Source organism: Calonectris borealis, chromosome 2 (genome assembly GCF_964195595.1).
Source record: "Calonectris borealis chromosome 2, bCalBor7.hap1.2, whole genome shotgun sequence".
Lineage (NCBI taxonomy): Eukaryota > Metazoa > Chordata > Aves > Procellariiformes > Procellariidae > Calonectris > Calonectris borealis.
The window spans coordinates 165792964-165807576 of record NC_134313.1 but is presented as its reverse complement, the minus strand read 5'-3'; the positions used below and the strand labels follow the sequence as shown (position 1 = coordinate 165807576).

The 14613-nt window shown below is 45.4% G+C and overlaps 1 protein-coding gene across 1 annotated transcript in view; it reads right to left on the bottom strand.

Moving 5' to 3' along the window:
• Nucleotides 1-14613, bottom strand: part of LOC142079661 (mitogen-activated protein kinase kinase kinase 3-like) — an 85932-nt gene that overhangs the window by 36117 nt on the left and 35202 nt on the right. The window contains exons 3-4 of the mRNA XM_075144264.1: nt 10804-10913; nt 896-939 (exon numbers count right to left, since the gene is read on the bottom strand). Coding sequence (XP_075000365.1) covers nt 896-939; nt 10804-10913 — 154 coding nt within the window. The remainder of the gene's footprint in view (nt 1-895; nt 940-10803; nt 10914-14613) is intronic.

The window sequence follows — 14613 nt, the reverse complement described above, 5'->3', positions numbered from 1 at the left end:
TTGCTCCTTGCTTTTACACTCATAGAAAAGCTGCTCATCTGCTATGCCCAAGAGGAGACTTGATCTACCCTGCAAGGATATCTACCAAAAATCCTAGTGAAGCTCTTCTGCTCTCCCCCTACTGTGAAGTACAGGTGGAAAAGAAGAGAGTCCAGCAGCCCTTCACTGGAGAAGACCCAGGGTCAGACACTGGTCAGTGATTTATCATCTCCATTTTCAGCAAGTGACTCTGAATAGGGAGGAGAATAATGCAGTTTGGCATCCTGTGATTCTCCTGTACCATCACATGCAGCTCTATAGGTACATATCAGCAGGTACAGTCTAGCCCTATGGTAACATTACTTAAATTTTCTTTGGCTTTAACATGCAACTTGGACCATCAGCCTGTGAGTTTCCAGCCCTGTGTCCTGCCCTGCCACAGTCACCAAGCACCAAGCAGAGGTGATGCCATGGAAATGTCAAGCAGGGAAGGGCAGGCAAGCTTTAACTCCCAGCTCTATTTTTATGGGACTCATGCCCAAAATCTGGTTATCTTAAGTAAGTGTCATAGGCTGCTAATCAAAGGGCACATTTCTATAGAGTTGCAGCTCAGCTGTGGTTCAGCAGGGCTGAAGAACTAAAAAGAGAAAAGGCTCCAAGCACGCACCCTATGCCCCTGGTAAGAGGCATTTAATGACTTCCAGCTTGGAACCACTTTGCCTGTGTGCAAATCCCAGGAGGTACTTGTGGTAAACGGGATGACGAGGCAAGGCTTTTGCATATAAAATTGTAGTTGATTTTAGGGGAACAAATCCTGCTGTGAGCTCATCTGCAGCTGGCTGAAGTCAGTAGGATGACGTTGGGTGAAAAGGGTGATTTGTCCCTGTACATGTGGGGGACTGGGTTGGGTACATACCTTTTCTCTCCTTCATATTCAAACTTGATCCTGACATTTCGCTGCTGAAAGGAAAAGCAGAAAATGGTTAGGTCCCAAACTGCATCCCACATTGACACGCAGATCCAAAGCTGACTGCAGTTCTCAGGGAGACTCCCCTAACTCCAGTGGGCATCTGGTCTATTTAGGGCCAAGCTGCCTGAGGGACTCAAGGACTTTGGGGAAACTCAACATTGCTGATAAATGTGCTTGTCAAAAAAAAAGTTCTTCTGTAGGCAAGAGGACACTCACTCATCTGTATATGTCTTAGTTTTAATAAAATGCATTAATAAAAGTGGAAAATTTTGAATGCTCTGAACCCAGTTGGGAACAAGGCACTATTATCAAAGAGGCAAACATGTTAAGTGTCTGATGTCTGTCCACCTTCACCACTTCCCATGGTTTTACCCCAGTACTTTTCTGTTGGAAACCCAAAAAGCAAAGCTCAGAGGATGTTTAATAGAACACAGGAATACTTGGGGCAAAGAAATAAGAAGTAAAAGCAAGCATGCTATAATGGAAGTGGAGACATAGTCTTGGATTTTAAAAGCCAACAGTGCCAGGGTGGTGGTGGGGTGGCTGTTATTTTCTTAGGACATACAAAATGCAAAGTATATCAGGCATCACTACACTTTACACAGTAAATGCCCACCCTGAACTGACCTGTTGCTCACCTCAAGAGAAATAATTAAATTTGCTCAAAGAAGAGCCAGCGGAGTCATGGGTAGACTGGGCACACAGCTGTGCAGGGACTAGCAAAAGCCACTTCTCCCATCCTCTGTGCATATTTAGCAGCGATCAAGACCACAAGGAGCCTTTTCATTCACTCAGCTTCTCAGCCCAAGTCTGAGCCAAGCATCCCTCTAGCATCCCTTGGCTCATACCAGGACTTTCCGGTGGTCTCCAAGGCAGATCAAAACCTTCTTTACTTCCCAGACCAGGTTTAGTCACCCCAGTTAACGAGGGTTCTGCCCCTGCTAGTGCACACAAGCCTCCTCAAATAGTGGTTTTCTTCCCATGGAGAAAAAAGTGCTCACCACCTCCCTCCGAGGTGTAACACCAGGGAGGGCTCGGTCCCGCACCGCCTGCATCTCACAGGGATAATCCCCGAATGGGTGGGGGACAGCTCTTCCTGAGCAAGGGCCTTATCTCTAACCTTGGATTGCCAGCGCGTGAAGGCACACTTTCCATCCTCTCAGAGGGAAAGCAGAGCCACAGTGAAAGAGCTTTGTCTCTAATGAGGAAAATGAGGTGGACGGGCGTCCTTAGGTTTATTTTTAAACTGACAGCTCCTCAAGTTCTGCAAACACCCATCGAAGTTCAGGAAGTCAAGGCTGGAGGCGATTCAGTTGAAAAGCTTAAAAAACGCCAGCAGATTCAGGGTAAACATGTTGGATCATCCAAAACACATCCTTTTTATCTCTGCTCGTGGCATTTTCTGTGTTTCCAGAAAGACTGCGAAGAACCAGTGCCAGGACAGTCACCAAACGGGGCACTCCGGCAGTGTTACAGGCCTGTGCTAAACAGGCACTGACATCACCTCGGTGTCTGCAGCCAGTTCTCCAGACCCACAATGCCTGGACAAATTCCAGGTTTGCTTCTAGAACCAGACCCAACCCATAAAAATACCAAACTAACTCTAAAAGAGTCCAAAATTCAAAAGGAGAAGAGATGACCATAACTAACCTAGTGTTGAAAGTCCAAATCATTCTAGAGAGACAGGCAAACACGGGTGGGATTGCCACCTTGGATTACCTCTGTTGGAAAAGAAAAAAAGATATGGGGTCTTTTATGCCAATTTTTATTTGCACGTGCCTCTCTGAACAGGGCCTGGCTGGTTCATCCCTCCTGGATGCTGGCAGTAAATCAGCCGGTGTGGGTTCACTGCATGTAGCTCTGCAAAGCCCTTCTCTAAAGTAAGAGAAAAAAATCAGGGCAAGGAACTTTTGAGGTTTCTCCTTACAAAGGAGCAGGACGTGTAAAGGGAAAAGCTCAAGGGAAAAGCTCACGCAGCTCCGGCCTTGCTGCAGGAAACCTTTCAAAACACAGGTTTCACTTTCAGCGCAGACCCGAACACTGCACCGAGCTGGGACATAGCACGCGCTGCCTGTTTATGCTGAGCAACACCAATTTCGCAGACAAATAAGTTTCGAAAAACAGCTTGTGGCTGGAAAATGTCAAAACATTCGTATAAAGCTCCAGAGAGAGAAGAAAAGGGGAAAGAAAAAAAAAAAAAAAAAAAAGAAGAGCCACGACCCTGCTGCATCCTTTTCTTCTACATCAACAACAGGGCTGATGTGCTATGGCCCGAAGCCAACAGAAGTAAGCCAGCTGCCCCACACTGCTCCGCTCTGCTTCTGAGCGGAGCAAACAACACACTGGCTGCAACAGGGGAATGAAAACCCACTTCATTTGTTAATTAGATTTTTTTTTTTGCTGATATAAAAACCACTAAGCTCTCGCCTCCCTCAAAGAAACCAAGACCTTAAGCTTGCAAGCGTTTGGAAGAGGGATAAATAAATATTTATCTATAGTCTGAGAAGTTGGTTACAGTTTTATTTTGCAGTCTTCCCTTGGCTTGCTCATGTTTTTGACCCACAGCTAAAGCTGAATTCATCACCGCTATCAGCAACAAATACTTTTTTCCTTTTTAAAAAAAAAAAAGTGGGCAGTGCCCAAAGCACGAGGAAGTCCCAAGTGGGATGCAAAACACTTCCTAAATGCCGGAGCAGGCTGTGATTTTTTACACCCATGGAAATCTGGTTTGGAGCAACTGGTTTGAGATTACACAGGGAATCTGGGGCACTGCCAAGTGCTGGAGCAAAATCTCACACAAGTCTGCACCCAGCGTCTCGAACGCACAATCGAGGGGAAGGCAGGATCAGCTTCTTCTCCGTGACCTCAACACAACGTGCAAACGCTCAAGGGCAGGTTGTGGAAGAGGTGCCGGTGGTGGAGGCTGCTGGGTCCTACTCACTTTTGCAATTTTGTGAGGAATGAAGACAACAGTGACTCCTCCTTGCACAATCCAAGTTGTGCTATTTACCCTCCCTGCCATCAGATGTCAAATGAGGTTAATGGCAGCCTTGTTCCCCCCACAATCAAGAGGTCATTAGTTGGTGTAGGAGAACAAGCTGAGACATCCAAGAAGGGCGTGCGTTAAACACAGTGGAGGAGAGGGGTAAGGCCATGCCGCAAGGCACCACCCTTAAACACTGAGCTCTGGCAGAGGATTTGAGCAACGGTTTCATGGAGCACTGTGAAAGCTGAGGCAGATAATGGAGCAAGCAGAGGAAACTTAGGCACGAATGTACGAGGTGCTTGGCCTAAAGGTGTGAAGAAAAAGCCCAGCCTGGGGAAAAGAAGGCTCCAGGGAGACCTTATCGCAGCCTTTCAATATATAAAGGGGGCTTTATAAGATGGAGAGACATTTTTTACCAGGTCCTGTAGTGACAGGACAAGGGGCAACAGTTTTAAACTGCAAAAGGCTAGGTTTAGGTTGGATATAAAGAATAAATTTTTTATGATGAAGTTTATGGTGAAACACTGGAGCAGGTTGCCCAGAGAAGTTGTGGATGCTCCATCACGGGCAGTGTTCAAGGTCAGGTTGGATGGGGCTTTGAGCAACCTGATCTAGTGGAAGGTGTCCCTGCCCATGGCAGGGGGGTTGCACTAGGTGATCTTTAAAGGTCCTTCCAACCCAAATCATTCTGTGATTCATTCTGTGAAGCAGAGTGGCAGAGTCAAGGACAAAATGTAGATGTTTCATCTCCTAGGTCGTATGTACTGAGTAACTTTCCCTCTTCACGTGCGTTTCCGTACAACATGGGGCACGGGGGAGCCCGTGTCTCGGCTGGCGCCTGTAGGCCCTGCTGCGACACAAATAAAATAAGCGACAACCCTGACAGGAAATACCACAGTAATTCCCTTCGTTTCTGGAATAATTTCTTCTGCGAGATACTTGTACCGGCATTTCCTCCAGCCCCGCTAACAAATGGTATTTTACCCTTTCTTGCCATCCGCAAGGAAAAAGCAAAGCCGCCGCAGTGGCCACAAACCCATCACCATCTTTCCAGGCTTTCCTTGAGGTATTTTTAGCTCCTTCCTCAAAACTTCTAATTTCACGAAGAGAAAAGACCGCAACTGCCGAGCTTCAGAGGAAGTGCTGACGGGAATCGGGGGGGGGAGAGGGGGCAACCGCTTCTGCCCGCGAGGCGCTTGGCTGGGGACCATGCACCCCGGAGGGCTCGGCCAAGCTCGGCCCCCGGAGCTGGAGCAAGCAGTCCTGCACGCTGGTTTAGATTAAGGAAAATGTTGGAAAAAAATGGAAAAAGTGTTTCCAAACGAGGTGAATCATGATCTTATACAGAGATCCCTGAAGAGCTGACTGCTGTTTATAATAAAAGCACACACGGAGAGCAGGAAAACATGCAGTTAGGCCTAAAATGGAAGTGGCTTCGGAGGAACAGGAGGTGCTGAGCACCCTCAGCTGCTGAACACCCAGAGGGTCCATCAGATCGGGAGCATGAGTCCAAGCTGAGCAATACCATGCCCGTGGAGAACAGCGACCGATGGCGCAGGGACACCCTTGCTGCATCGCCTCGATGCCACCGACTGCAGGCAGGGACCCAGCAGAGGAGACAGCCCCGCACTTCCACGTCTGCCCGTGCGCTAGTGTGGCACCCAGAGCTGAAGCACCTAAAACTGCCACGCTGTAAAATCCCGGATGAGCGCCAAGTTCAAAGACACCCCCCATCATGTCCTCTCCTCCTCCCAAATTCAGCCACTGTCAGAAACAGTGTTCTGGTCGGACTCCACCTCTATGGCTTGCTTTTAAAGCTGCTCTTGTCAAACCTAACCAGAGGACAGCTTCGCCCATGCTGAGACACCACAGGGACAGGGCCTTTGGATCACTCCTTCCATCCAAATCCATGGTTGCCTCACAAACCACCTGGGACAAAGCCTCCAACTCCAGCATTAACCCTTCTGAGGTCAAGAAAGGCAGGAAAAATCATCATAAGGGGCCTCCCCTTCCCTTCAGCACTGCACCAAGAGGAGCTGCTTCCACCTTTGCTCTTACCCACCCACGAGACCTTGGACACTTACTTTGCCTCAGTTTCCCCCCTGGGGAAAAACAGGGGCAATGAAGGAGACCCATTTCTGCATGCTGGAGGGTAAGCTGAGGGATTATATTCACTTCTCTCATTTTCTACTTGTTGGATTAGGAAACAATGAGAAAACCCTGCTGAGCGGTGCGCTGTTCAAGCATGAGTGCTCTAGTTACTCCTTTGTACAAAGCCACAAAGCGGTGGGATTTCTCCTCAACTTCTGGCTTCGGGCAAGAGCCATCAGCACCGCAGGGCCAGGCCGAGGGGACTTCTGCACCTCCCCGACGTGCACGTTGTTTGCATTAGTCCTGTGCTCGCCCCTGCTTTTAGCAACGGGACGTTCGTTACAAGCCAGACAGCTGGACCGCGTCCCTAAACCGCAATAGGAGATGACTAATCCACGTCATTAGGAATTATCTGCACAGAACCCCCACGCGCTTCGGGTTATTCAGTAATCAGACAGAAAGGGGTTTGTCTGGGATTGCCCCCTTCTCCTCTTGGGGGGTGGAAGCTACGAAATAGCCTGGTCCCCCTGCATCTTTACAGCTCTTTTCCTCTGAAAAAGCAAGCCCAGCATGTGAGCAGCTGAGAGGCCCGTGGAAAGATGATGTCTAGAGGGTTCATTGCTTCCTGTTATAGGTATATTTGATTCATACAGCAGCAGAAATCACAGGCTTCAAAATGTTTATCCAAACCACCTATCTGGCAGGGAATAGCTTTTTTTCCAGCTGGATCTCCCCTTGGTATTACCCTCTTAGCACCCAAGTCAGCTTCACACACAGACAAGGGAAAGCCTCTTCCCCAAATCCTTGGGACTCCACTGCCTTTGCCATCTCCAGCCAAGCCTTTCCCAACCGGTGCTGCTGCCCTCTTGGTCCCTTGCTTCTGCCCCCCAGGTGGGGCAATCCCTGCAGATCTCCTCAAAGAGACTCCCATCTTCAAGGTGATATTTATGGACCCTCATATTCCCCAACGGTAAAACAGAGGTGATAAAGCCAAACTCCTTTTAGGCTGCCTGAAGACCTACGAACAGAGAGCCCTAGAACATGAGCTGTATTTTATTCTAGTTATAAGCAAGCCTTGTCCTGCATCCAACTTACCAAAGAAAAGAGAGTCCAGAGGTAATTTACTAAAAGAACAACGTTTAGGTCAGTCTGACATTTGTTGTGCATGGGACAATGTTCCCTGCAAGTATTGGACTTTATTGCCATGGGAGAACTTGCAATCAAAATTAACATGGCAGAGGAATTGCTAGCTGTCATCAGCTGTGATAGAGGCCCACACCAATGCCCTGTCATTAGACGAAGCGCAGCACTGACAACCAACTTCATACTGTGAGTTGCCAAGCGCTATTTATATAAATAAATGGATGTGCACATAAATAGACAGATGCAAAATAAATGTTAATATAATTGCTCCTTTCTCCTCCATGCTTTTGTTTGGGATTTCTAATTCTTTGTGGTTTCCTTTCTTATCCCACTCATCTTTTTCCTTAGTGATCACAATGCAGATCTTTATTCTGCTGTTTCCTCCTTCCCCTCTTCAGAGCCACTGCTATAAACAAACTCCTTTGTCTGTTCAGTCCAGGAGACTGCCTGAAAGGACTCCTTCCAGCCACACCAGAGGATGCATAAGGAATAATGGAGTGATAAAAGGAATAATGGAGGAGTAACAGTGCAGAGGATGCACTAGGAATGATGTCAGGATGATCCCTCTGTTCCCAAAGAACGGCTCCGTTTTAAAGATGGTAACTTACATGCAAAAGAAAAAGGCTGCCATCTCTATCCCTCTACCCTGTTTTCTCAGAAGGCAGAAAGGCAGTGTAACGTAGTGACTGACACAGCTGACCAGGACTCGGGGGATTCAAGCTCAGCCATCACATCTGCTGCCAGCTGCCTGGGCAACCTAAGGGAGGAAACTCATCCGCGCCGTGCATCAAGTACTGCTGTTCTCATTTCCAGCTGGTTCTACCATGAGGCATTAGACATCCAGAAACTCAGCATTCGTCTTAAACTCATTTGTAAGGAAAGCAAACTAAAAAAAGAAAGATTTTTATGCAATTTGCCAAAGGACGTTCATTTCATAAGATGATCTGAAGTTAAAACTGTCGATATTTTGGGGAAGAAATATTGTGTAGCGCACACCACCACAGACTACTTTCTTGTGTGGCCCTGGCCTACCAGGAATACTATCTGGCAGGCTCCAAATTTCAACTTCTGTCAAGAGAGCACTAAGGAACCCCTCCAGGAGACAGGGATGAGATAGCACTTTGGTTGTGTTTCTCTGTGGACCAAAAAACAAGGGAAACAAGCCACAAAGCGACAGGCTAGTTAGTCAACACATTCTTGTTTAAAAGTGTTTTTCAGTGGAAATTTGGAACACTGACTAAAGGATTCCCATGCCTCAGAAAAGCATTTTTCTGCAGGAAAAAAAGATGACTTTTTTTTGATCTAACAACTGAACATCCAGACGCAAGTATTTCAATGTTAGCATGTTGCTGCAAAGCCTTGTAAGAGACACCTACAATGAGATTCCCAAGAGGAAAATTTGGCATCTAAATGCCCCATGCCTCCCTCTCCCTTTCCACGAAGGGACACTGTGCAGTGCATCCTTCAGTCCAACCAGCCAACCTGATCGCAGAAAAAAATAAAAAAGAAAGGGGGGAAAAAAAAAAAGGGAACACCAAGTACCAAAGGAACAACAAATCATAGGCATGACAACAGCATTTCTAAAGCAATCTTTTCCCCCCCATCAATTTCTGTGCTTAAAAACAAGGGGGAAAAAAAAAAACTAAGAGTGACCCAAACAAGTCGATTAAAAGTTTCTGAGCTGCAAACATGAACCAAGTCCCCACTAATTCCACCTACTTTGGCCACTCCCCACCTCGCAGACTAGACTCCCGTCGTCCCACGAGCCAGACTTGTTCCAGCTAGTCTAATTTAGTGAAGCAACAATTCAACATACTCCAACGCCCTTCATCTCGTGGGGCTGTTGGTCTGAATCCTCAACCCCGGATGCGCGAGGAGAGCGGGATGCTGACTATTTGCGTCTCCTCCATCAGAGAGCTCTGAGTAACAATGAGCACGCAGCTACGGCTCGTCCGCTTATGGATAAAAAGAAAAATCATAAAGGAGGCAATGTTTTTCCAAGCATCAATGTTGTAATTGGGAAGGCAAGTTTGATTCCTAATATAATAAAATTAAAAGCAAGTGGCAACCAACAATTCTAAAGCTGATATCAGAGCACAACATAACTCTATTGGTGATTAATAAATGAAGATAGAGTGGATGGGCTGTGGATACGAATTTGATTGCAAGACGTCAACTTTATGAAACTTTTGTAGATAAGAATTCGGCCAATGAAAACTATTTTTTTCCTTATTTTCAACTAATTATCTGGATAACTGTGTATCTGCAACATTTACAGCAACATTTTCAAAAATGACAGCAGGGATTTTCCCCCCATTGTGAGAAAACAAATCTGTTATTTAAGAGAAGTCTAAAAAGCTTTGCTATCCTGACAGCAACCCGAGATGGCTTGGTATGGTCCCCACCCATCAACTTGCAGAAAATGCTACTCTCGGAGCCATCCAACGCTGTGCTGGATTGTCTGCTTTGCCTGCAGCTGCAGAGAGCCAGCTCTGAATTTCTCTGGTCAGTTTTGTAAACATGTTGGACTTATTTCAGCATGAGCTGAACACAAATCCAGTGATTCAACTTGGACAGCTGCTACCGCCAGGACACACTTTAAAACAGACATGCTACGTGCACACTTTTCCCCTCTGCATCCAGAGTTATTTGTTAGTAGCAAAAGTGCCATTAAAATAGGCATGACAACAGTAAACAACAATTTGTTTTCTTCCTTGCTAGGCATTCAGCAATTGCAAAGTTGATTGCAAGCTTATTCTAAGCCGTAGCACTAGAAGTGGAATTCCAAGTGGATTTGCTCTCATGCTTCTCCAGCAGCTTCCCGGTCCTCTCTTCTTTCCCCTTCTTCTTTTTTTCTTGCTATTTTGACAACTGAATTCTTTCTTCACAACTTTCGTGTTCACATAATATTTGTTCCATATGCAAACAGGCTATTAAATCCACTTTAGCTATTATATCAATGTCAGCGAATAATTTCTGACATTGCTCAAGGGACAATGTTTTTGCTCACCAAATCAACTCTGAATGCGCAACAGGGCCAAAATGTTTGGTTTTAGGAGCATAAAGATAAACACCAGTAATTAATATTTAAACACTTTATATAAGAATGACATTATTCCTCCCAAAAGAGCCTGGGTGTCTACAGCTCAAAGTTGGCAGTCTGTCTTTCTAATATCTGAAGTAAAATGTGCACATGATAAATACTGTATTTCATCAATGCTGTCAATAGAAAACATTTGACTAATCCAAATCTTAAAGCTGCATAGCCTGTAACAAGTTCTACTACTTTCAGTGCTAAGCAAGGGAAAGAAGTGCCTTGGGGTGGGATGTGAGATTTAAAACCAGTTTCAGGCTCTACTGCTATATTTGTGAATGATTTGGGGTATCACTCTTCTCCTCTGCTCCTCCATTGCTCCTCTGTGATACAGGGATGCCTGTAGCTTCTTTTCAGCTCTTCAAAAAGAGGTCCTAAAGCTATGCCTCGGTAAAATTATGTTATTTCTAACGTGCTGAGCTCCTGCAGCACTTCTTAACTTCAGTTCTAACATTTAAACTCTGTTCTCCCAGCATGGTAAGCACCATGCCCGCCTCTTTGGTCTACTGGAGTCTGGGCTGGACTCAAGAAATGCCTTACCTGTTTGCTGGAGTGGACACTGTTTTTATTCCTGTTGTTGTCCAGCAGCCCCCCACATTTGCCCAATGCTGCCAAATCCTTCATAATAGAGTTCAGAGCTTCTTCTTCATCTGCAAAAGAAGGAGAGACAACTGAAATGTGGAAGGCAACCTCGCCCCTGGAAGTGCAGAGTAAAAACACAGTATTGAAAATACAATCTTTCAACCCAAATGGGTCAAAAGACACGATGTCTAGCCTTCCTATTAAGAGAAACATTCAAAGACTACACCACAGTCCCTCCCAGCCCACTGTGTCTTGGAAATACAGGTCTCTTCATCACAGGTGAGACAGATCCTCAGAAAAGCCAGTGGCTGAGTGTGGGTGACCATTGCTCCTCCAGCTCGCAGCCCATGTCTGCTGCCCATGGGGCCCTTTGGAGAGGGACCCACAGGCCAGAGGCACCGTCCAGGCTGGATCCAGTTTGTGAGGTATAAGGTGGTGCTCTACAGGACAGAAAGCTGTCAGGACCCAGAAAGCTCACGCAGCAGGTGACGGAGTACCACACAGTTCTTCATCTCCTTCTCTCTCCCCTCTTTATTAAAGACGCTCAAGAGCCACAACTGATTTTCAAACCTAAAGCCAGTGAGAAACCATGGGATAGGGCAAGAAACTCATTAGAAAAGGTAACAAACGCAACTACCCCGGATAGAAGAGAGACACACACTGAGAGCCCATATGGTATTTCTGATTTCTGCAGTAACTAGAGAACTTTGAAGCACCCATTCGATCTGAAACCAATCTCCTCCTTTTCAACACTTTTACATCTATGGTTGTGATCTCTTAAAGCAGCTATAAACTATTATATTGCAAAATACCAACCACGAGCACTAAAAACCCTATCGAGACCTAGGGCACAGCATACTCGTTAGGAGGGTGTGAGAACCCGTTGCATGCTCCTTGTTCATGATACAGTCAAGACAGGCAGGTATTAGGCACGTGCGGCTATTACTGTAAAAATACAAACACAGCTACCGCATTTTGTGTAAAACGGAGTGTCTCCAGGGATAGAGCCAGCCCTACGCCAAGCCAGCCTGCAGGTTTAACTCAAAGTCTGCAAAGATGTGAAAGATGACAAAAAGAAATCAGACAGGATTGGATCCAAATACTGAGGTGCTTTCCCTAGGGAGGTATATGTCCTGGATCCTCATGCTCAGATACAACATCACCTCCTTTTTTCCTGCTCCTCCTGCTGGGTTGTATCAGGACTAAAGCTGTGAAAAAAAAAGATGTAAGAAAAAGACTTCTCATGCGTGCACCCAGAGTCATCTCATTAAAGAAATAAGAGGAAAAATGGGAGAAAATGTTTAAAATCCAGTGTCACTTTTATTTTAGAGCTCAGAAATGAGCTCTAATTGCCTACATCAGGCAGTAGGAAAACGCCTACATTTTCCTGTAGGCAATGCGTGTGTATATATATTTAAAATATAATTTCAATACGTATTTTATATCAATATTAAATATATAATTAATAAAACAATAGAATTCATAGCTAAGTACATTGAAGTGCAATTCCTCTTCCCTTCCTCATTTCCCTACCCACTAAAAACACAGGTATGTTTTTCCGGAGGTGTTGCAGGGAGCGTAAGCTGAAACGTTACAAGAAAACACTCAAGAAAAAAGTAACTTTCAGTTCTAGTTCAGGGGAAAAAAAAGCCACAACAATGTTCCCATCGTTTGGGTTTTGGGTTGGTTGGGGTTTTTTTTATTTTTTTTTGTTGTTGTTGTTAAAAGGGACCTCTGGGGACAAGCATAGTTTTCCAGACAGATTTTGTAGTAGGAAAAAAAAAAACAACCCAACACAAAAAAGAAGAAAAAAAAACTTTTTTTGTGGAGGGGGAAGGGAAAGAGGGGAGGGACAAGTTAAAAAAAACCCACAAAAACAAAAACCCCACACACCACCCTCCAGGAATTTTCCACCAAAGCTATAATCTCTAAAATGCCTCTCACCCCTTTTCTTTTTTCCAACCCGAGTGACAACAAAAGTTTCCTGAACTCACTGACACAAAACGCTGTCTGTGATGTCATGGGGAAACAGGGCTTCAACAGGCAGTGGCAGAGCCCGGCTTTTGCTAGCAAAACCACCCGATTCACCACCACCGCTCTCCCACCTCCAAACCTCCCTGGACATGCCCGGCAGCATCTGCCGGGAGATGCATCTCTGGTTAACCCACCGGTGCCCTGCAAGGATATTCCAGGACTTACAAGAGTCAGCACTGCCTGTCCCAAGGAGGGACAGCAGGGTTTGTTGAAGGTCAAGAGCAATAATAAGAAAAAATAATAATAAACCAACAAACAGGGACAGAGTAACTTCAAAGTTTTCTGGAGTGACTCTCAGCTGTTCCCACCATTCCTCCCAAGAGAAAGACCTGGCAGACCCCAAGAGCTGGCCCAAACTCCCCATAGACCACATCCCAGAGAGCTCCCACCACATCCCGTGGGTACCTGCGAGGATTAACCATGCAGCCGAGAGCAATAGCATGAACCATGCTTTTTCTAGGATGTCTGATGAGCACATGGCATCACTGAAGACATCAAAAAAGAGAGATCTTTGAGCTGAAGTGGATCCTATCACTATTACCACTAGAGAGGAGTATTCAGGGTCACTGCTTCAGTGTTATTCCTACAGGGTAGCTTACTTTGTCCCTTGTACAGAGAGTAGTCACAAGGGATCGCAACATAATTTCACTAGGAGGAAGCTGGAAGTGAGCAACCCTGCAAAACGCAGAGACACTGCGACTGAAAATCACCTCTGCAGGGTGTCCAGGAAACCTGGACGTCCTCATTGCTTATCCTACCACATGGGGCTTATGCTGGCCACCAAGTCAGGGTATTCAAACAAACTTGTGACAAGTTTACTGATCAAAAAAGCAAGGAAGACCAATTTCCCATGGACTTCTGTCTTCTCCTTAAACACCAAAGGGTTTCCAATGTCCAGGGAAGGTTGGGTTTATATTACATTGCCCTCAAAGCAATAACTGAGTCTTCCTCCTCTACCTACCCATCAATTTTGTCAAAACTTTTTGCAACACAGTCATCCTCTGCGTCCATCAAATAGGTTCAAAAATTCCTGGTGCTGCAACCCCACCTGCATGATTGTGAAAGTCACATTTCCTTAGAAAGTCAGGCTTCTCTGCCAGAAGTGTCCTTTTGCACCTCTCCCAGCATAGCAAAGCAAGAAGCATCCACTCACTTTTAGTAATTGCTAAAATTTAGCCTATTTTCAGAAATACCCAACCATCAACTTAATCAGCCTAGAATCAGTTGTGTAAAACTGGGCCCTAGCTGTCCTGAATCACGTACTAGAAGAAAAAAAAGAAAGAGAAGATATTTCTAATATTTAGGCTGTCAACTCAGCATCTTTGTTCCTCCATCTACTAAAAAGCCTACGCCAAAGAGCATTCTGAAGAGCATTTGAGAAATTTTTATTACAAAACATGAGTGTTATTTGCCAAAAAAACAAAATACACATCCATGCCATCACTGCTACAAAATAAGATAGGAAAACTTCTTCCTATACGAACAGGAAAGGTTGTTTTCTGCTGGTGCAGCATGAAAGAACACGACTTAAACAGAAGCAGAAATACATTATTTCCTTGAAGTAATGTATTTCTATGTGCTTAAGTAGCTTTTTAACCACTTTTAACAGTGTGTTTTTAGTCCAAGAGAACTGCAATTTCAGAGGGACTATGACCGAAGCCTCAACTGTTCAAAATAAAGCAAAAAAAACCCCACACCATGCTCTGAAGCAACTTCAGAGCAGGAGCACAATTT